The sequence below is a fragment of the Drosophila ficusphila genome, unplaced genomic scaffold (genome assembly GCF_018152265.1).
Source record: "Drosophila ficusphila isolate 14025-0441.05 unplaced genomic scaffold, ASM1815226v1 contig_198, whole genome shotgun sequence".
Classification (NCBI taxonomy): domain Eukaryota; kingdom Metazoa; phylum Arthropoda; class Insecta; order Diptera; family Drosophilidae; genus Drosophila; species Drosophila ficusphila.
The window spans coordinates 6,189,129-6,213,061 of NW_025064092.1; the positions used below are offsets into that span (position 1 = coordinate 6,189,129).

General features: G+C 46.0%; 1 protein-coding gene across 1 annotated transcript; it reads left to right on the forward strand.

Annotated features, from left to right (window-relative positions):
* Nucleotides 1-1,264: 1,264 nt before the first annotated feature.
* On the forward strand, nucleotides 1,265-14,081 carry LOC108088562. Its single transcript, XM_043207388.1, has 7 exons — nucleotides 1,265-1,375; nucleotides 5,766-5,974; nucleotides 6,034-9,235; nucleotides 9,779-9,874; nucleotides 9,930-10,206; nucleotides 10,473-11,905; nucleotides 12,119-14,081. The coding sequence occupies exons 3-7, from the start codon at nucleotides 6,035-6,037 to the stop codon at nucleotides 13,931-13,933; spliced, it is 6,822 nt and encodes a 2,273-aa protein (XP_043063323.1). The 5' UTR covers nucleotides 1,265-1,375; nucleotides 5,766-5,974; nucleotide 6,034; the 3' UTR covers nucleotides 13,934-14,081.
* The last annotated feature ends 9,852 nt before the right edge of the window (nucleotides 14,082-23,933 follow it).

The window sequence follows — 23,933 nt, forward strand, 5'->3', positions numbered from 1 at the left end:
CTCCCCCCGCCCATTTGGGTTCGCCCAAAAAGTTTGCGCCCGGCTACAATTAACTTTTAAGTATGCCATTTCACAGATACCGCAGATATCGCCGCGATATAAAAAGCTGTATGCAAAGTCCTGCATCCCCCGCCGAACTTCCGCGGAGGGGTGGAAGTTGCCAGCAGCAGTTGAGGAATAATTTCCAGCAATTTATCATGTCACAGCGAGCACAACAATGGAACCGGATAAACAGAGGGGATCTCCGAACTGCGAACACTCTGATTTTTGTTGTGTTTAACCAGTTCGTAAACTGCTTACCAGATTTAATAATATTTGGCATGATTTTTCGGTGACTAGCGAAAATAAATTTGTATATAAGTTATATTATATTCCATTTTAAATATGTAATTTTTACTATCAAGGAAAAAATGATTATTTCATAGGTTTGCAAAATGATATGGTGGTTTTTACATTAGTGTTCATTAATAGAAATGTTGCCACCTCATATTTAATTAATCAACACTGAAAACTCGTGACCCTGTAATTTCCAAAACAAACATTAATCCGTTGGAAAGTTTGTGTATTCTTGGAAAATTAGTGTTTAAAAACGAATTCGAACTTGAATCAAAATTCTTCTTATTCCTTTTACTATAAGTATTAAAAACAGTTTGTTTGCTGTATTTTAAATAAATGCTACACTTGTTTGTAGCAAAGCTTCAAGTGGAGATTTCTTTAATATTAACGTGACTCTTCAAAAGAGTATTTAAACCAAAGTGCGTGCGATTTCCGTTTCCGCTCCTGTGGCAGCCATAACGAATTTTTGCATAAATGCCACGGGGGGCGGGGGCGGCGGACTTAGACAAAGACAGCTTGTTAATCGCCGGCCATTTATCTAGCTTAATGAAATTTGCGAGAAATCAAACCGGGCGGCCCTTTCTTGGCCGCTATTAGGCCGCTTAGCCACAAGCGGCAGACCGATGCCATTGAAATCTGGCGCGTCACGTGGCACATTCCCCATTCAGGACCACGTGCGCAATTAAATTGACGCGCTCTTGACGGATTCCCCTTTTGAGATGCTAAGGACCAACCGGGGAATTGGCCATCAAGTGCGGTCGGGGTCGCTCGTCACTTTCCAACACTATTAATCAAAAGTCTCCCAGATGATGTTGTGTTATCGCTTGATTTTCTTCAATGCAGGTAGGCTTTGATATTGTATTCCTAATGCCTGGAAGCCTTACCCCATACATAAGGTCAGTTCTATTGGAGCTCCGGCAGTGTGAGCATCGAAAAAAATTGTGAAAAAAATTATAAAAAAAATAAATTAGAAATTTCTAACGAAATTTTCTCGCAAGTAAACATTGATTGGTTCTAACCTTTCGTGGTTTATCGTCAGGTGAGTTCTCCTCCTGTTTTGCACACTATCGCCCCTGAATGTCCTCCTGTCCTGTTCTGTCCATGTGCTCCTCTTGCTTTTGCTCTTCCCCTTGCCCCTTTTGCCACGCGTAACCGTAACTAAACATTTGCATTAGGCGTCGTGCCACAGAAACCGCTAAAACGGTCAGCGGCCCACGAAACGCAAACAGTTTAAATGACATCTAGCGGGGATCCGGGGGCATTTGGGATTGGCAATTGGGTTTTTGCCTGTCGGTTAAATAAATTTTGTGGCAAATCGCAAAATCTGCGAAAGGGCAAGCCCTGCTGCAGCACCATGCCACTTTGCCACTTTTGCCGCTTTCGCCGCTTGCCGCATGCCGCAATTGGCAATCGACGCCGCAAATCGCGTTTTAAGCCCTGCGTGCGATTAGTTTAATTGCCAAAAAGGTCGAGGGGCAGTGGGCGATGGGCGGCAGCATTGTTGGTGCAACAGGACAATGCAACATTTGCATAGCGGTCGGCTGTGGCACTCGCGCTTAATGCGAAAATAAGGATTAACCAATGAAATTTATAAATGCGCCACTCCAGCCGGGTCCACTGCAAATTGAGTGCATAAATTGGCCGCATCGTCCGTTCTGACCAAGGGAAACTGGGAGCCAAACCAAAGGGAAAAGCCAAAGGGAAGGCACAGGGACAGGACAGGCAATCTATTTTGGATTAAATCAAATCGAAATAAACGATTTTTAATGGCCCGGCTCCCTTGTTCGCTGTGTCTGTCTGCTCCGTGTGGCACAGTGGCAAAAACGAGGTCATTAATTATTTCTTCAAAAGCAAAAGATAAGCCCAACCGGGCAGAGGACTCCATTCCCATTCCCATTCCGAATCACCGGAATCTCCAACTCCTCCAGGGGTTCGCATCCTTTTTGGCGTGGTGTGTCATTAGCTTAAAACCGTAACCAGAAAGGACTCGCAGCAGCAGTGCAGGACAATGGTCAGCCAACACACAAATACAAATACACAAAGATACAAACACACAAACATACACACACACACACTGACATACAGGAACGCACGCACGTTATCCTCGACGGCGGCCGCATGTGGCAGCAAAAGATTAATTAATCTTTAAGGACTCATTGTGTGCTGTTTTTGCCACTGCTCTGCACCCACACCACACTCGACTCATTAGGACATTCGGACAGGACATTTGCATGTGCAGCCACGCAAAATGAATTTATAGCCTGGCCAAAAGCGAGCAGGGATTTTCAGCAGGCAGGAGCAACCAGCTCCAAACTGAATCAAGGATTTCAAGGATCTCCTTACCGCTAAGCTCGACATTTGTCACACAGTTTCTGGCCCTCGTCCTCTGGCATTTATTTTGATTAGCCATTGACATTCATTTCTATTTGTTGCTTCTTATCGCAAGCCTCCCCATTGTCCTGGCAGGATGACCAGCTAATCCAGACACACGAGGTTAGTTTCCATCACAAAAAGCAGCTCCCGGATTTCGGTGGCATGCCACACATTGTTCCCTGCCCCGGGAATTCCGCCTCGAGCTTCGTTTGTCAAAGTTTCACCTATAAAATATTTACTGCTGATTATTTGGCCAGGTTAATGCTGGATAGGAATGGAAAGGGCTTCTCCTTCGGCATTAAGTGGAGCGCAAAAGTTATCCTTTGATGCGCTCGGGTCGCATTCCCTCTAATTTATTAGCCGGCACACGTGAATTATTGCTGCGTCTGAGAGTTTTCAACCGCTCGACTTTGACTGGCAACTGGGAATTGTTGTGGCCCCAATTTGGGGAGGAGCTCACCAAAATAGCACCAACTATTTGAGGAGGGAGTGGAGTGGGATGCTCCACATCCCACTTTGACAGGGAATCTGGCTTAACTTCTGGGTTGGGGACATCTTTTGCCACAAGTTCTGGGAATTATAATTATTTTCGGTGGCGGAATACATTTTAGATTGCCTGAATTTATGGCTTAAGGCTTTCGTTTAAAGTTAAAGAAATTATGTTTAAATTGTGCTTTAATAGTCTCTATTTTAAAGAGGCAAATGGAATATTAAATTAAAATTTTTAAAATAATTATTTGTATTTATTGACAGAATATTAAATATTATATAATCATATTCATATAATGTATACGATTTTAAAATGGTTTTTAAATTGTTTAAGTACTTCAAAGTACGCAATGATTAAATATTTATATTTCCGAGAATGGGTTGGTAAAATAGGTACCTTGTTCAAAGGTATTGGGTTTAAGACACTTCTTAACAATATATTTTTAAAATTAAAATGGTGTTTAAAGAAATCAAAATCAGAAGTAACTTCACATACATAAACTCCGAAAATTAGCTAATTAACGTTTAAGTTTAGTAACCATTTTTTTTTTGGGTTCTAAGGTTGCGAAAGTAAAACAATTTTGAAAGCAGTTTAGTATGTGCTGCCGTAAAAGACGCGACCCTGAAGGTATATAATTCCAACTTCTAACCATGAGTTACGTTTCCCCTTCTCGGTTAATGTGAGCCCGGCTTAGTGGCCCCCCTGCTCTTCCGCTTTTCCGCCTCTAATGGCCCAAGTTTGCGGAACGGAAACTAGACAAAAACGAACGGAGACAGACTGACGGACGGACAGACAAACGGACGGACGGACAGACGGGCGGGCACACGTGGAATGTGGAAAGTGGAAAGCCAAAGGAGTTGCGGGCTGTTAAAATGATTAATGATGTGTGTGTGGCATGTACGTTAACGCCTCGCGAAAGGAGCAAGTTACCGGGACAGATGTTGTCATAAATAAAAAGAAGCTGAAAAGAAGATGAAGATGCCCACGGGGGTGAAGCCTGGGTGGTTGGGCGTGGATGTGGGTGGTTAGATGGGCTTTTGTGGGGTGGTGGCGCGGCGCTACATGTAAATAAACATACATGTGTGCGCAGTTATTTATGCATGTGTGGGCGAGAGTCTGTTTGGGGCACATTAATGTCAAATCAGGCGCATAAATTGCGTAAAACGCTCAATTTATTTAACGAAGCATGCTCAACGGGGGCGTGGCCGTGACAAGTGTATTTGCCAGTTAATAAATGTCGCAATCACTGGGGAGCACTCCCCGCATCCAGGGATCCGCGGATCCACCTTCGCAAAAAAGAGAGGGGAGGCGGAGTCGAAGGACCTTCGACGACTAGCTGATTGCATAGCTAAGTGCGGACTTCGACGCCTGCCGCATCCTTTCGCTGTAGATGAAGTGTCCTTCCATCGAGGATATGTTCCCCTCTTCTTTAAAAAAACCCCACACTCCTCTTCGCCTCAAGTGGCAATTGTTCAATTCAGAAATTGCCATCAATCGATTTGGCTTATTGTGCCCGAATCGTGGTGCTGCTGCAGCGGAATAGTGACAAAGGCAATCACAACAGCGCCGATTCAGATATGCCTGGCCAAAGGGCTCATAAAAATTTTAAATCGCTTTCCCAGCAGAGTGGACGGGTCACATCGACCAGAGGGTTACCCTGGAGTTCAGGGATAAGGATAAAGGAAACTCTTGAACTAGCAAATATGTGTGTTAAAGAAGTTCAGTACATATTTTCATCCCGGTTTTATATGAAGTTATAAAAGGAAAGATTACAAATTTGTAAAAATGGTTCAATGGTAATTCATTTACGGATCAATGGTAAACTATTATTTATTGGGGAATAAATTAGTTTCCTAATTTTATAGAATTCGACAAAAGATTTCTAGGACAATTTCCATTCGCATACTTCCCAGTTTTTCCCAGGATTTGCTTGTTTCGCGTTTTGTTTCGCTCCTGTTTTGCAATTGCATGGAGTTGGGAGCACGAAGGACGAAGGACGTGCCCAGGCTCTCTATCTTCGCATGTGTGCGAGTGTGTGCGTCTGGGTGTGTGTGTGTAGGTGTCAAGGGTGCTGTCCTGGCCGGGAAATCCCCACCCTGGGCGGGATTGCATATTTTGCTGCCTCACGAACATGAGCGCTCGTTAAACGGATGAGTTAAAAGTCAAAAGCCCTAAAGGATTTTATTTGAATTGCGGTCTGCGTCGCGCCGTTCGACGTCTCTCCTCCGGGAGCAATGCCTCCTCCTCCTCCTCCTCCATTTTGCTCCTTGCTCCTGAATCCAGAAATCCTTTTCCCCCAACCCCCCGCCTCCTTTCGCCCCTTTGTGTGCCATGTTTTATTTAAAGTTTATCTTCGCCATCCTTGCCTTGCTTCACGCTAATTTCGCGCCAAGGCGAGGCAGTAAAAAATATGCGCAAAATAAAATGTGGAAAAATATTTTGGCGCAAGATGAGGAGAACAAAAAGGGTTTCGCTTCGCTCCGTTTCGTTTTCGTCGGCACGTCGCCGTTTCAAAGCCGTGTTGAAAAATATTTGAAATAATTGCAAAAATGTTTTTTCACAGCAGCAGCAGCAGCAGCAGCAGCGAAAGCAAAAGCAGCAACAATACAGACGAAAGGAGGCGGAGGAGGAGTAAGTGGGCGTGGCAGGGACGTGTGGGCATTGTCTTGAAGTGCAGATCCCTTTCTGCTTGGAGATGCGAAGCACGTCCTTTGACAACTGGGGATAAGAAGACCTGATCCCAGAATCCTTTTCCAAAAAGAGAAACGCTGAAACGTAAGCGTTTCCCTTCCAATGTAATCTGATTTAAAATCCTTAGCTCTCTGGCTTTCCAGCATGAGTGAACCCATGGAAATAGACACCAGCGATGACGAACCGTCAAAGAACGAAGAAGATGACAAGTTTGGCGAAGTCCTGGCATCGAATTCGGGTGAATCCGATCCTTCCGCCGATCAGGTTCCCGAAAGTAAAGTATTACTTGCTATGGAACCCAAACATGAACCACCACCAAAATTGGATCCTGATACAGGACCTAGTTTAGAAGTAGAAGCGGATCTACAAATAGAACAGGGATTAGATTTAATACTACAAATAGAAGAAGAACCAGGAGACAATGCGGAATCTGGCCCTGAAAAGATAGTACCAGAATCAGAACTGCAACTGGGATCGAATCCTGTAAAGGAATCTGTGCCAGGTCTACAACGAGAATTAGTGCCTTTACTGCCAACAGATTTCAAATCACAGCTAGTACCTGATTGTGAATCAGAAGCCGCCCAACTATTAAGAGAATTTTTGACCAATTTCACCCCTGTCCTAGAATCCGAAACAGACTTTGTTCCCGAATCACAAGAATTGCAAACCCAACCAGTTTCAAAACTGGAATTGGGATTTGATTTAGTAACAGAATCTGAGCCAGGTCTCAAACAGGAATTGGAACTGGAATTACGTCCACTATCGGAATCTGATGTGGGCTTAAAACTAGATATTGTGCCTTTACTAGAAATAGAATTTAAGTCACCGCCGTTACCTGAATTTGAACCAGAGTCTTCCAGCTTTTTAATAGGATCTGGACATGATTTTAAGCCCGGACCAGAATCTGCACTAGATTCCCAGCCGTTAATAGAATTAATAGAATTTGGACCAGAATGGCAGCCTTCACTAGATTTTGCACCGGAATCTCAATCTCAACTACCAGGATCAGCACCTGAATCTGTAGTGGAATTTCTACCATTCCTAGAATCTGGACTGGAATCGCTACTATTATCAGGACCTGGAGTGGAATCTATACCATTACCAGAATCTGGAGTGGAATATCTAACATTACCAGAATCTGGACCGGAAACTCTAGAACTACCAGAATTTGGACCAGAGCCACAGTCACTACAGGAATCCTTACAGCAATCTGAGAAAGAATTTCAGCCTTTACCGGAATCGGTGAGGGGCTTCCAATCCCTACCAGAATCTGAATCAGAGTCCCTACAAATACTAAAATCTGGTGCAGAACTACTATTTCCTGAAATCGAACTGGAAACTCTACAATTACCAAAATCTATGCCTGAATTGCAGTCATTACAGGAATCTGAAAACATTTTCCAGCCTTTAGGAGAATCTAAAAAGGACCTACAAACTTTACAAGAACATAAAAGGTTCTTTTCACCTCTACCAGACCCTGAAATCTGCTTCCAATCTTTAGCAGAATCGAGATCGGAAACTTTACAATTACCAGAATTTGGACCGGAATTACAATCGCTACAAGAATACAGAAGGGACTTTGGGCCTTCACAAGAATTTGAAAAGCACTTCCAGCCATTCTGCGAATCTAGAAAGAACTTTCAACCTTTACCAGAATCTGAAGGGTACTTCCAATATTTACCAGAGCCTGGACCGCAAACGGAGTCAATACAAGTATCTGGAAAGGACATCCAGCTAATGCGAGAATCCGAAAAGGACTTCCAACCAATACTACAATCTGGAAGGTTCTTCCATTCTTCAGCAGAATTTGGGCAGGAAACCCTACAATTACCAGAATCTAGACCGGTATTACAGCCATTGCAAGAACCTGGAAGGTACTTAACTCCTTTACTGGAATCTGCAGAGGAATCACGGCCAATTCAAAAATCTGAAAAGGGTTTCCAGCCTTTACGAGAACCTGGAAAGGACTTCCAACCTTTACCAGAATCTTCAGGGTACTTCCCACCTTTACCGGAATCTGTAGCGGGATCTCTGCCATTAACACCAGAATCTGCAACCGAATCCCAACCAGGATCACAATGTGAACCGGTAAAACAGGCATTGCCAGAACCTAAGGCGGAATCCCCGCCATTACCAGAATCTGGAGCCGATTCCCAACCTTCATCAGAATCTGGAGTGGAATTTGTATCATTACCAGAATCTAGAAAGGAGTTCCAACCAATACCAAAATCTATAGTGGAACCTCTTTTATTACCAGAACCTAGGATTTATTCCCAACCTTTACCAGAATTTGGACCCGAATTCCAATCTTTACCAGCATCTATAAGGAAATCTCTATCATTGCCAGAATCTAGAGCCGATTCCCCAGATTTACCAGAATCTAGAAAGGACTTCCAACCTTTAACAGAATCTGGCGAGGACTTCCAAACCCTAATAGAATCCGAAAAGCTTTCCCAACTTTTGCCGGCATTTGTAGCGGAATATTTACCATTCCCGGAATCTGGAAAGGTTTCCCAAACATTTCCAATATCCGAAGTGTTATCACAGGATGTACCAGAATCTGCAACAGAGTCACGACCAAGACTTGAGCATAAATCCAGATCGGTCGGCAGTGCGAAGAAGGCGTCGCCAAAGGTGGAGAAGGCCTCCGTGGAGACACAGATGTCGCCGGATGCGCCAATCTTCTATCCGAAGAGCAGCCTGCTGGCTCGCAAGCGACAGGAGCGAAGTTCCGGCCGTTTTCCCCATGCCCGTGGGTCCTTTGCCTTCGGCTTGAGGAACGGAACCGGTCCGTACATCGGTCCAGGAAGTGATATTCCGCGGAGCTACTTTTTCCGCGATCCCACCAGCGGAGAGCGCAACAACAACAGCTTCGGCTTGGGAATGAGCACGGAACGACGGGAATCGAGTGGATCAACGGTGCAGCAGGAGACGCCACTGGCCTGGGTTCCCTGCTCGTATGGAAGACCTCGCATCCGACCGGAGGTCCTGGAGGAGATGCAGACCTCGGCTTCCTCGGATCGCTCGGCCACCGCCACAAACAACCGTAATTTGCAATCGGACACTACTAATACAAACACAACGGGCACTACAACCACAGATTCGGAGACCGGGAATTCCAACGAATGTCCTTCCTACGAGGCCTTTGTCGCCCAAATGGAGGCGATGGGCATGGCGCACGACGAGTTCTTGGGAACGCTAAGGAACCTGCTGATCCGTGCCAACGATCTGATCGCACCCCTGTTCCATGGGAACCTGCGAAACATGACGCCCACACAGATGGCTGCCTACACCACGGCGATCCTGGACACGCCCCCATTGCATCCGAGTCTCTTCCTGCCGGCGGTAAGATCTTTTTCAACTAACATGATAAGCTCTACACTAGATTCATATTTCAAAACTCGTTCCAAAATTCCTTTCCTGTCACTTTCCACATTCGATCGCCAATAACAAATCACTTTGCTGCTGCTGATAAAGTTCGAAACTTTTTTTTTGTTGTTGTGTAACATAGTAGTTCGAACTTCTAAGCAATGGGAATTACAGGATCGAAAATGAGAGTATGAACGCGAGAGGGAAAAGAGGAATGAAAAACAGAATCTAACAAAAACAAAAAAAATTACTGTTTTTTTTTTCTAAGTTATCAATTTCCAATAAATATTGTCGGATTTTCATACATACAATACATACATGCATAGATACCCTAGAACGCGTTAAACAAACATTTCAGAGAGTTCGAAAGTTTCGAGAGGGACTCGCGGGGAAATCCATGGGAAATTGATTTGATAAAGTAATATTAATTTTCATATATAATTAATATTACTTTATCAAATCAGCAATTACAATACAATAACATTATAGAGCACTTACCAATGACCGTTAATCCTGCAGGGTTATCCGCGTGCCTGGGCAGACGCCAATGGTCTCAGTTTGCCCTTCGATGTCCATCCGAACAGCTTGACGCCCGAGGATCTGGCCCGCGCCCAGGTAAGTGGTTGCTATTCCTCGGAGGAGTCATACTTCCCCTCCGGAATTTTGACAGGCGGCGTCCAAAATGGTGGATGCCAGCACCCAGACGGATTGGCGCTGCATGCTCATCCCGCCGGGAGGATCCGTTCCGCCCCAGGCACCGGCGGCCTATTACTCTCGACCAGCAATGTTTGACGTGTCGCACAATGGTTCCCGGATGCCGTCGCCCGGAGGAGTGCACGTGGGCCAAGTGATGCCACCTCAGGCTTATCCACAGGGATCGTCACACGTGTCGCCGCAGAGTGGACCGCCACCACAGGCGCAATTCGGTTTCTGGGGCAGACCCGTGGGTAAGTGGTGGGGTTTTTGATAAACAACTAGGGAAGAATAGATCCTTTAGTTTGTGTAGTATATCAAATCTTGCTCTAAGATCTATAATATCTCAGTTAATTTAAGGAATTCAAAATAATAATTATTTGTCTAGGATTACTAAAAATATTATTATTATTATTATCTATTTTTAAACGCTTCGAACCTAGGGTTAACCTCTGTAATTTCTTTGCTTCAAATTTAGTTGACTTTAATCGGATCCCCATAATCTTTTCTAATCTTTCAGCTGTGCCGATGCGTCCACACCAGGTTGCGCATCCACAACAGCATCGCATGCACCAGCAACATCCGCGTGCGCACGCCGCCTTCCAGCATCAGCAGACCCATCCGCAGGCTCATCAGCAGCCCCATCATCCACGAGCTCATTCCCAAGTGCATCCGCAAGCTCATCCACAGGCTTATCGGCAGGCCCATCAGCACCAGCATGCGCACCAGCAAACTCATCCACAAGTTCATCAACAGGCTCATCCGCAAGCTCATCCGCAGCATGTTCACCACCAAGCTCATCCGCAGGCTCATCAACAGGCCCATCCGCAGTCACATCACCGAGCCTATCCGCACCCACATCCGCATCCGCATCAGCAAGCTTATCCGCATCATAAGCCCGGGTTGCAGCAGAATCCACCGATGGCAGCGGCTCCACAGCCACGCAAGTTGGGCGGAACACTGCGTTTCCCGGAATCGGGACGCTATGGCCAACGGTCGAGCAGTCCGGATGACATCGAGTGTCCATTTGGGGCAATCGGCAGTGGACGACCCAGTGAGCGGAATTCCCAGAACTCGGAGAATCAGGGGAAAAGCTTTGCATTCGCCGGGCCAAGTGGAAGTCGGCAAATGGGTGCCAGTACATCAGCACATTTGGCCGCACAAAATGAATTGGAATTGCAGTTGAGACTGAATCTGGATCAGCTGAGCGATGAGATCAACACGCGAGGATCGAGTGCCGCCAGAAGGAACTACTCGTCGCGCACCGAGAATTCGGTTAGCGAGAACTCCAGTTTTCGGATGAGAAACGAACTGATGCAATCGGAGCAGCAGGGAAGCGAGGAGTCCAGTTACAGCGACGAGGAGGAGGACGACTCCGAGGAGGATGAATTCGATGAGGAGGACTACGACGTGGGTAAGGATGATGATGAGGAGGAGAACGAGGAGGAGCAGGATGCCGATGCCGATGCCGAGGACGTGGGAACGGAGGAGTGCGCCGGGGAGGAGGATAATCAGCTGGGCACCACGGATTCCCGTCCATTTTGCTTCGGCGAGGTGGAGTTCTTCAACTACATCATGTCGGGAACTCCCGCGATGAATACTCCTTCCCAGCCGAGTGGTGCCGCTGCCTGCATGGAGCAGGGGTTGCCAACCACCCCTCGTGAAAACGTGCCCACTGCCCAGGTGCAACCGAATGTGATGCCAAGTCATTTTCAGGGTTTTCTCAACAACAGGGAGCAAAAGCAACAGCAACAGCAATCGCAGGGAATCTCACAGGGAAATGGTGTTGGATTCTCACAGAGTGGAGTACCCATTGGGGTTCCAGCGGGGGAGGCACAGCAGTTCAAGGAACCATCATCGATATCGCGGGAGCAACAGCAGTTCAACAACAAGCCCTTCAACTTGGCGCAGTTGATCAAGCAGCAGCAGCAGCAACGGCAGCAACTGCAGCAGCAGCAACTGCAGCAGCAACAACAGCAGCAGCAACAACAGCAGCAACAACAGCAGCAGCAACAGCAACAGCAGCAACTACAACAACAACAGCAGCAACAGCAGCAGCAACAACAGCAACAGCAGCAACTACAACAACAACAGCAGCAGCAGCAGCAACTACAACAACAACAGCACCAAATACAACAACAGCAGCAACAGACACTGCAGCAACAGCAACAACAGCAGCATCAGCAACTACAGCAATTTCAGCAGAAGCAACAACAGCAATTGCAGCAGGAGCAACAGCAGCAGCAACTCCAACAGCAACAACAGCAGATGAGATCCACCAACCAGGAATACAATCCTGCGGCAATAAGCCAAGAGTCGGCTGGCAGTAATGCCAACGTCTATGCGAGACCTCCTGGAAGTCCGGCACCCCAGCCGCATCCCAGTGCTCCTGCTCCTGCTGCTGTGCACCAAACACGACGGGAACGCCCGATGGCTCCAGTAATCTTCGAAGTGGGCGGCAATCGCAGTCACCAGAACGCCTCGCCCATGATGATGCAGAGTGTGAATGCCGAGGGACACGGAGGTGTCCGTGGAAACGGTCAGGGTCCAAGCACAAGTCGGGGTCACCAACCGCAGCAGCAGCAGCAGGCAGTGTCTGTCAACGGCAACGTGCCACAGAATTTGGTGCAGATGCGAGGTTCTCCAGTGAGTCACATGAACCAAACCAACCAAATGAAAAATGTTAACCAAGTAAACCAAGTGAATCAAATGAACCAACTAAACCAAGTGAATCAGGTGAATCAAATGAACCAATTGAATCAAATGAACCAATTGAATCAAATGAACCAAATGAATCAAATGAATCAAATAAACCAAATGAACCAAATGAATCAAATGAACCAAATGAATAAAATGAACCAAGTGAATCACTTGAATAGAGGAGTGGGCGTGGAACTGCTACCTGTGCCCGTACAGATGAGTGGCCCAAATCGATTGGAACAGTCCAACTTGCAGCAGGCTAAAATACAGCAGGCTAGCATGCAGCAAGCCAACATGCAGCAGACTACCATGCAGCAGACTACCATGCAACAGGGAAATATGCATCAAGGAATGCAACAGGGTATGCAACAAGGTATGCAACAAAGAATTGAACAAAGAATGCAACAAGGAATGCAACCGGGAATGCAACTGGGAATGCAACCTGGGATGCAAAAGGGTATGCAACAAGGATTGTCACAGGGATTGCCACAGGGATTGCCACAAGGATTGCCACAAGTAAAACAGCAGAGTATCCTCCCGCAAGGTATCTCACAAGGTAAACCACAGGGTATTTCCCAGGGTATGCAACCAGGAGTACAACCAGGAGTGCAACAAGGAGTGCAGCAAGGAGTACAACAAGGATTACAAGGAGTTCACCAAGGAGTGCAGCAAGGAGTGCAACAGGGAGTTCAACCTGGAATGCAACCAAGTATGCAACAGGCAATGCAACAGAGGATGCAGAAAGCTTTGACACAGAGAATCCAACACAGCATCTTACAGGGAATGAAACAGCAAGGAATGCAACAGGGATTACCACAAGGAGTCCAACAAGGAATACCACAGGCAATGCAACCAAACGTGACACAGGGAATACAGCAGGAGATGCAACCAAACATGCCACAACCCCAAATGCAGCAGGTCTCTCGGATGAGTCCTCGCCCAAATCCAACTGCGACGACCAACAACTACCACTTGAATGGCCACAATCCGGAGGTGATTGGCATGCAAGCCGTGGATGGTGGAGCAGGAGGAGTGGTCAGTAGACCCATTCCCGCTGAGATAATGCAACAAGCGGTGGTCGCACCAGGACTCGACTCTCGCCAGGATTTCCCAGCGAATCTGGGCAAGAAGAAACGCGGCAACACGCCACGCAACCGGGAATCTCCGAGGAACACGACCAACCAACCAAGCCAGGGTAAAGTCATTCCCAACCAGGAGGCAAATTCTTCCACCCAGCAGAAACCAATCCAACCATCTTACGCCTCATTGCTTCACAAATGAGGAAGGTGGTCATAGTTTAGTTGTTAAATTTAATGTTAACTTTATAAGACGGACGGATCTAAAAGATCTGCCCATTTTTGGTTACCAATTTCTAAATTTTATCCACTTTGCTACTACAACTTTTTTTCTTGTAAATAAAACACAAGCAACAATCGTTCGTTCGTTTTTCCCTCAACCAAAACCAAATCCAAATCCGAATCCGAGTACAACCCTCATCCGTTGGTCATTCCATATTCATGTAACGATGTGCGAATGGCAAATCGCGGCTTTAGCCATGAATTTTCTACTACCTTAAATCGGAATTCTGCCGGTGGGAGAAACGAAATGTGCTCACGCCGTGGAATTCTCAAGTGGGCCACACAAGGATGACGGAGGGTGGGCTGCGAACCCTTTGAGCCACTAATCGGGCTAATCTTTTACGCTGCCTGCATTCAAAAGCGTCCTTTGGCAGCCGCCTCAAGAGCGCGTCCTCCTCCCCGCACAAAGTATCCTGCGTGGATAAGCGAAGGACGAGAATGAGGAGCTCTGCCCTCCGTGCATTTCGCATGCATGCTTGCGGCTCTCCTCATGTGTGAACAAATGTAATTAAATGCAAGTCGCGGCGAATAAGTAAACAAACTTTTTTTTTTTTTATATTTATATATATTTAAAGAGGTCTCTGTTCCCTTTCCCATTTCCCACTTTTTTTTTTGTACGCTATTGGTGTTTACCCAACGCCCATAGTTTGACCAGACATTTAACGCCTTCCTGAACCTCAACCGCATTGGCTACATTTTTAATCTACAATTAACCACAGCTGCGGTGCAACTGGAACGGCAATCCGGAATCGGATGCCGGGCTAAGGGCACGGTGGGATCAAGGGGCAGTATCAATATTGATTCTATTAATTATAAAAACATTAAGTGCCGGCCAACAAATGTAATTAAACGCGTTAAACAATTGCAGAGAGAGTAATGGCAGTAAAAATGCAGACCGCCCAATCGAAAATCGGGGGAATCCCAATGCGAATCTGAATGCGAATCTGAACCTGAATCCGAACCCGAATCCGGACGGAGTCCATTCCAATCCGTCCGTTGCTGATGCGCGGCGATAAGCACGTTTTCAATTCAATTCGCACACCAAAAAGGGACGCCCGGCAATCCGGACAGGCCGGACAGGTGGCAACCGGAGAACCATCCAATCCGGGATGGATGGAGTGGAGGTGAGGTGATCGGATTGTCGCACATTAATGACGAAATTATTGTTTCAATTGCTTTCAACCGTTGTCAATGCAAATTTTATGCAAATACTTTGGCGATTTCGAGCCGGGTGCGCTGGCCTCGCTCTCTTAAATGCCATTGTGGCCAATAAGTCAATAATAATTATGGCCCGCCACCGCTGGTGTCCGGTGTCCCCTATCCCCATTCCCATCCATTATCCACTGGCCTCCAGTTTCCAGTTTCCCCTGCTCTTCAACCATTTCGAAATAGGCGTTAATTACTTTTATCTGGCCGCGACCAAACAAACAAAATAATAAAACTGCAACGGAACGTTTAGCGCCTACGGCCCATAAAATCCCCGGGCAATATGCATATTTATTTATAAACAATTAATATTATGGCCATTGTTTCTGGCCGAGGAGCACGGCCTGCGCATAAATTAAGCTCGCCCGGCCAATTGTTATGCAAAATCGTCACCGGGGAGAGTTCGCCTGATAAAGTCAGTCAGTCGATCTGGCATCGTCAATTGTCTGCGCCTTTTTCAGCTGCCCAAACCATTCAGGTGCTTTTATTTGGGTTAAGGTGTGCTCTCGACTTTATTGAATCGGGGAAAGATTGAGATACGAGGCGGAAAAGTATTCATATAATAAGTTGTTCCAACAATTTATTATGTTTTAGTACTGAGTACCACTTAGGTGAATGAAGTGGGTTACATTTCTAACCCAAGATAAATTATTGCCACGCTTATTAAGATCGTATTATAAAAATTGAATATATTTTTTATTATATTCTATCCCAACTATAAAAATTTAACGTTGTGTGCGATTTAATGTTGTTAAATACCATATTGTAATAACATATGGTTCTGCATTAAAGAAATTCGGAAGCATAATTTAAGAAAATGTTCGCTCACCTGATGATTAAAAAAGATCCACACGAAATCCTTAAAAATTTAAGTATTTGAAGTACAGTACTCCAACATTGTCTTATCCTTCTTAAGAATCAGCTTAATATGCAATATTCAATGTGTCTGAACTGAAAATTAAAAGAAAATAGTTGGAATCATAAAATATGAAAAGCTTTAAAGACATTAATCATGTATTACATTTACTGGGAATTTTAAAGATTTACCTTAAATTTTTTTTCAAGAAACATTGCTAGATATTCTCTTTGTTTCCACTATTTTTAGTCCCATCCAGAAATGTTTTTTAAACTAATTTATTTGCAATTTAAATTTCGCAGCACTTTGGTGAACGGGACTTGCAAAAGGTCAAGTGGGTGGCGATGAAGAAAGGGTTGAGTGCCCATCCTCAAGTGGCAAGAGTATCACCTCGCCCCGATCCACAGACTCCTGCGTGGGTCATATAATATAATTAATGCTATGAATTACTTGAGAGCGCCGCATCCTGCGCATCCTTGCGTGTTTTGCTGCGTTTATGCGGCAGCTATAACTCGATATTTGCCAGCCTCACGAGGCCTCAGCCACATTCCGATGGAGCGTGCGGCATGAACAGCAGCCAGAAAAACACCAGACTCGAGTGGCTCCCATCTCCGGCATCCTGTCCAGTCCAGGACTCCCCAGGTCCTGTCGCAGAGGGTCAGCTATCCTGGCCGGCGCTCGTTGGGGATATTCCAACACGTTGCTGCTTGGTCAGCCACATGCACTTAATTGCTTTATGAGCCGGTCACTCGCTCGTTATAGACTTCAATTTGATTTTTCTGCGAGGCGGCGCGCGTGGATGTGTGGCAAGTGGCAAGTGGAAAACGAGACGCTGGGGATCAATTAGTTTTTGGAGGCAACACTGCCGCTGGCGAGAGACGTCGCCATCGGTGGAGCCGAGCCGAGCCGAGCCGTTGACCCCAAATGATATTTTAAATGCAGATTTTGGCACCCGAAAGTTTTTTAATCATTCCGATGGCGCTCTCCATCAGCAAACCAGTTACGATGATGATGATGATGGTGATGCTGATGCTTCCGTTGCTCCTGATGGTAATGATAATTGTGATGAGGATCGCAGGATATGGCATTGCGACAAGGAGCACGTCAGCAGGTCCCAAGTTTTTAATGCCAGTTTCCGCGTACTTTTCCTACGAGGTGCGAAAAGAAATTGAGATTGTTAACTTTTGGCACTGATCGAACCCGGTTTACCCTTATCAACTCAAAAGGGTATTTACTGTATAAAGAAATGCAATTACCCCAAGGATACCCAGTGTTTCAGGTGGGTAAAACTTTGCCAGCAAGCTGGAAGTTTGTAATGGCTTTTTGTTTGCGACTCACGCACACAAATCATTGCCCCGCAACCCTTACTTTGTACCAAAAAAGAAAAAAATAGAAGGGGTTTCCATGGCAAAGTCGCTTCATACAAGATTTTTCCCCAGCATTCCAATTTCTTTATTTTGTCCGTCGAGTCTGAGGAGGATTCCCTTTTCGGGGTATGTGAACACTTAACATAATTTGCTGCCCTCCGGCGGAGAAACTGACCAGTGGCCAGGACAACCTGGTGGTCCATTCACATTCTGATTTTATTAAAATTGTTGCACATCATTTGATTTGATTCGAGGAATGCCTCGCAAGTTGGCTGCCTCTTTTCAGTCATTGAGCGAAAGTGGGATAGCGTAAAATTGGAAAGCGGAAAATGGAAAATGGTAACCATTGCCATGGCTGGCAATCTCCAATCTCCAAACCCCCTCCAAACCACTCACATTTATCCATATAGTACACGTATGTGGGGCATTAAGAACGTCCCACTCCTCCGAACTTAAAACTCGACTACATGGTATTTCCATTTTGGCACTTAAGCCAGCCAAAGTCAATTATAATCAACGCCTCCCCAGCAGGCATTTTCCGGCCAAGACAAAGCATCCCCGGCGCAGAAAGGATTAAAAGTTATCAGGACGCGGCGGGCATATGTGTGAGTGAGTTGAACTTATGCAAAATTGTTTCAAGACTTTTGGCTGATTGCCAGCCGAAGTAAGGTGGGTTTTTCATTTCTTTTTGGTGGGGTTACTCCTTCCCCTTTATCCGCTTGGGGATCCATGGGATCCATCTCTCATTACCGTCCATAAATATGCCACAGAAAGTGTCGGCTTTCGCACTAACCGAACTGGGATGCAGAAAGGACTGGCAGATGTCCTGATATCCACCGCAAACTTAATTGCTTTACTCCGGCCTCGGACTTCTTAATGCTCCTGCTCCTGGTCCACTTCTCCACTTCGGAGCTCCACATTCTGCGCTCTGCATTCTTATCGCGCTGTGGCCCAAAAAGCATCAAGCATCCAAGGACTCGGACTCGGACTCCAATTCGGACTGGGATTCGGTAGCAGATTCAGTTTGTGTTCTTGTTGCGGTCTGTGGCACGCAAATTATATGCAAACGAGCTTAATATCCGGCCAAACAGAGTCACGGCACACACGCACGCTTCAAAAAAAAGAGGAGAAGGAGGAGGAGGAGTCCCTGGGATGGTTGTCCTGCTGGTCCTGGCCAGGATGGCTCGCCTCTTTTTGCCTTTTCTTGCCATTTAACATCAAGTTTCAGCGCATATAACTCACTCGCAAAACTGGGAAAAGCAGAGCAACCAGCAGTAAAAGTCCCCTGCTCCATGATTCCGGGCTCCACTGATAATTTCACTGCACTCCACTGATAACAACATTTAATTTAATGCCCGAGGTCAGCAATATTCCATTTATTATTGGATTAAATTCGGCAGCAAAAAGTTTTTTTGGCTCCTCCTGCTGGCTGGCCGGCAGGATGCGGATGCGGATGCGAATGCGGATGTGGATGCGGATGAGGTATGTCCACTATCAGTGAGGCTGGCGAGGATAAGCGCTCCCTGCAGGAATCTTGTCGAGCCTGGCTGTGCGGCTCCTCCATTTCCATTCCGTGCAAATAATTTATATATGTGTGTGTGTGTGTGGGGGGTGTGTGGGTGTGTGTGTGTTTGCATTTTTATGTGGCACACACTTGTCGCACTTGTCGTCGTTGTCCCAGAATGTCCTGGCTGCTGTTGCTCCTGCTGCCGTCGTCCTTTGTCCTTTGTCCTTGTCCCGACTTGCCGGCTTGACTAGACGACAGGAAATGTATTTACAATTTTTTATGTATCGCTTTTTTCTCTGGCAGTCGCATGAAATTTGCATGACTCGCTGACTGAGTTGACTGGCTGGCAGGAGTTGGAAAGGCGGGAGGTCCTGCCGGCAGGACAAAATGCCCATGAGGGATTAGCTGCTGCTGCTACTCCTGCTTCTATTTGCCTCTCTCTCTGTGTCCTGTCGGAATTTGTTGCAAAACTCATTTAAGCCAAGTTATGTCGAGTATGTAAATTGTTTTGGCCGCTTACCGTTTTCGTTACTCCTTCTTTCGGTTTTTCTTTTTTTGATTTTCATTTGTGTTTCGCCCCGAAACTTAATTGTTTTAGATGCAAAGTCATCAGCGAGGATCGGTGGAATCGTTTTGGCGATGGGTGATGGAATCAGTGGCAGCAAACAAACAGCAAAGCGAAGAGAAACAAAACGAAACGAAACGGAAGGAAGTATCTCACTCGAATCTCAGTCAACCATAAAGCCCAGCACACACGATGAATTTATGCATGAAATTGTCGACGCCCGCGTCCTGTCGCACGTCCTGCCGCCCGATTTTCGGGATGTCTGTGGCCTATCGAAAGGAAATTGAAACAAAACCTCATTGCAAACAGTCGTCGGCGGTGCGGAAGGTGCGGGAGTCTCCTCTCTGTCGTCCTCCTGATGTCCTGGCTTCTGTTGCAGGCAGACATCGCACATCCCACTGCATATGTATATATGTGTGTGTGTGTTGTGTGCTTGTATCGATGTGTGTGTGTGCTCTCATTCGCAGGACACTTTTTGCCCGAGCTGATAACAGTGTTCGCCTGCTCCACCCCCTCGACTTCAAACTGGGAACTGCCACTCCGTCTCCACCTTCTCCCTTTTGGTCCTGTGCTAATGTGTCACATGGAGAATGCGGGTGCCAGGATTCATTTCCCCTTCCTCCGCTTCCTCTGCCGCGCATCTGTGTGCGAATGTCCTGTCCGTCCGCCTGTCGGTCTGTCTGCCCTGCCCTGCCACGTCCTGTTTGTCCTGTTTGTTACCCAGTCCGCTCGTAAATAGAGCATAAATGGTTAATTCAATCATCTTTTTCGTCTGACAAGACGAATTACACACTCTGCAGCAGATGGCACAACTTTAAAGTCAACACAGTGAGGACCCAGATTTAATGTAATGCCAGCAGAGCCCCCTTTTCGATTGTGGGCCACCTAATTGAGCCATGAAAAGGTCGAAGATCCAATGAAATTCCAGGCCAGTGCATAAACTGCAAGTTGCAACGAACTTGGCTTCGATTCCACTCGTCTGTCCGTTTGTCCGCTCGTCTGTCCGTTCGCCTGTCCGTTTGCCTGTCCATCCGCTCAGAATTGGTTAAGGTTTAGTGGCTTCGGAACTCAATAGACAGTAAAGTGGGCGGTCGGGTGATAAGCACCCTGGATCCAGAAGGTGGCCCGCACAACCGGCCTCCATTCGAGCAAATCGCATTAAGGCTCATTTGTTTTGGCAGCTGCACCTTGAGCACACCACTCTGAGCTTGGAGTTGGGAGGTTGGAAGTCGGATTTTGGCTGGCGGAGGCCGAGGCCAAACAATGCAAAAACTAGCAGTCAAGGATTAGGCATAGTTGTGTATGCTCTACCAATCAATTGAGGTGCTAAGGGTCCCATTTACATACAGAATAGTTCAATAAAACTGTAGAATAATTGTTTTTAAAATTTTAAAAGATAAATAATTTTCTAAATATAACATAATATATTTAATGTTATTTGACTCATGTGAAATATGATATGAAATATAATGAAATTATGATAATGATTACATATTTCCTTTATAGAATTTTTTTCTTGCGATAAAACTACGTATGGATATTAACATTGTAATATGATTTTTAAATTGTTTAAAAATTATAAAGCTATCTAAAAAAAAATTGTAATAATTTTATTAATTTATTTTGAAGTGTTTATATTCCCATATAGTTAAAAAATATGTGATGGATTTTTTCTGTTTAGAAATTTAAGTTTAAAGTTCTGTAGATAGCACTATTATTGTTTTTTAAAGTAAAAGAGAAAACTTGTCAGTTGCATATATTGTATATATCTGATCATATTGGTTTAACTTTGAAGATGATATCGGCTTTTGTCATACTATTACATATTGTGGAATATTCCTTTCTTGTTGTGTAGAAACTTGTACTGCCTGTCAATTATACTCTATGTGTTCCGACTGCCGTGCAGATCCCATCTGGCAGCGAGTCCTGCACATATCTGGCTTTTTCTGGAGAGCAGCCAGAAGGGTTTCCCCCAACGCCAAGCAAGTATTTGCCATACGTGGTGCCCCGATAGCATCTCCTTTGGTCCTGCGTCCAGCATCTTCATCACACGTTGCGCCCACAAAAAGTTTCCGCCAGGCGAAGGATGAAAAGTTCCCCAACAAAAGTCTCAAATTTGTTCCAATGTAAACTGTCGCTTGGCTGGGCCTTATCAACAATTGCCCAAGACGCAACCCGGAACTGAAAAGCCGGCAAGCTGGGCAAGGGGAAAAGGGGAAAGGGGGCACTGGGGAAGCCCCGGAAGATGGAAAACTCAAGACACCCGCTCCACAAAGGGGAATAGTTTTAAGCTGCTTAACAGCTTCTTTGCATGCGCCCCGGCGAAAGTTTTTGGACGCTGGCAACTTGATTTAGTGCTCTCTGACCTCAGTTTAAACATAAACAGCCGCGTCCAACACCCAAAACCCTTTCCTCCTCCCCCTTCGACTCCTTTTCAACTCCTTCTTTACTTTACTTTTGGCCAGGACAAAAGTTTGCACTGGCAAGTAAAGACATAAATGGGATTATGATCTTATCACGTGCCCGGCAGCCAAACTTGGCATCCTCTCTTTCCACTTGGAATACTCTACGTATATATTCTATATAGTATTCCGGGAAAAGGAACATTTCGGCAACACCTTCGCTCCGCCGGTGGACAACTTATTCCGGCGACTGCTGCTGCTGCTTGGACAAACAAGTTTGCGGCTCAGCTTTGTCAAAGATTTATTCCTTGAGGTTAAGCGACGGCTGGCCAGCCGAAGCAGCAGGCCCATCCGGATCCGGATTCCCATTCCCATTCCCATTTGCAGTTTTCCCCCGCAGTTGAGAGTTCTCCGGGTTTTGGAGCGACTTAATATGGAAAATTTTAAGTACATTTTCCCCAGGATGCAGACGCTGGCGAAACTTTGGTGGTGGCGGCAATCTTTAATTAAGAGCGGATTAGTTTGGACATGGGTTCGATCTGCCGCCTCAGACGGAATGACCTCCTTGCCTCCTTACCTCCTGGATACTGGTTTTCTGGATTCCGGATTGCCAGTGCCGTGCGGTGCCACTTCCAATCTTTGCTCTTTTTCGGTTTTGGCTCTGATTTGCATCTGCGGTTTTGCAACCACCAGCCACCGAACCAAACCAAACCTAACCAAACCGAACCAACAGCAGCTGCTGGCTTCATTAGTTGGCCATGGCCCAATCACTCCATCCCCTCCACTCCACTTACTCCTCCTAAATGTATTTCTTCTTCTTCTTACTCGAGGGGGGAGGGGGGGAGGCAGACTTTTTGAGTGCGCCATTAAAATTTAATGCTTGTAAGAGATCAGCGGAGAAAATGGTATGGCATACCAGTCTCGATTCCAGATTAGCTGTCAGAAGTTGTTCAATTTAATTTCACGCTCCTTCTTCCTGACCTGGCGCCATCTTAATGTTCGTGTTGCCAATTTTTTTTACTGATGATGATAGCCATATCTCTCTAGTTCGCCTTTTAATGGCTTTGGGAAATTGCACGCGCCGTTTACGCGCTCGTTAGAGAGTCCGCAGAAGAAATGTGCCCATCACTGTGCAGCGTTATGGTTATTGATAAACCAGCGGAAGTCGTCGATGCCATCAAGCTGCTTGGCTGGCGAAATGTTCCGAAGGGGAGTGCAATTAACTCGAAAGGCAGATAGACCGACAGACAGACAGACAATGAGCCAATTGGCAGGTTAAAGTCACTGGAATAATAACGATTCGGGAGAAGCACTTGGTTATTCAGCACCGTCGACTGGCATGTAAATACTTTCTTGTCATTTTTACAATTCTAATTATGCAGCAGCCGAATCACAAGCGACAGGGACGATGATTATGGCGGGCACTTGGCATAATTAAGATGGAGAGTGGAGTAAAAGGAGTTCAAGGAGTAGCAGGAGTGCACATGTGTGTGCCACAATCTCGGTTCCCAGCAGAATGCATAAAAAATAAAAGAGACGGACGACGAACGACGGCGGCGGCATTTTAAAACTTTCACAAATTAAGACGCACGGTGGCAGACAACGAACTCAACCCCGTCTTGAGAACTAAAATATTCGAGGACGAACCACCCTGGACAGAGAGACACCATCCATCCACTCAGGGAACCAGGGAGCCAGGGAGCCCACCCACCCACTCGACCGAGCTCATGTTAATCAGGTTATGATAATTATTTGTAACAAATTGTTGCCGGCAAACTGGAGGGGTTGCAATTAAAATGTGGAAGCTCCACGGTGCGTCAAATCGGGCCAAAGCTGGTGGAAAACTTTATGGAAATGACAAGGCAGCCAGGCAGCCAGCGACATTTTCATTTAGACAATTAAAATTTAAAGTGGCGTTAAATTATACAGGCATTAACGAGGCGCAAAGGAGGAGGAGGGCACTGAACCATGTCCAAAGCCCGGATAGGAATCGGAATACGAACAGGAATAGGACATCGCT

Bases quoted from the DNA above. Each gene is read 5' to 3' on its own strand.
- LOC108088562 (XM_043207388.1), top strand. From the start codon at position 6,035: ATGAGTGAACCCATGGAAATAGACACCAGCGATGACGAACCGTCAAAG. The intron at 9,236-9,778 runs GTAAGATCTTTT...TTAATCCTGCAG, and splicing joins CGAGTCTCTTCCTGCCGGCG to GGTTATCCGCGTGCCTGGGC. The intron at 10,207-10,472 runs GTAAGTGGTGGG...CTAATCTTTCAG, and splicing joins TTTCTGGGGCAGACCCGTGG to CTGTGCCGATGCGTCCACAC.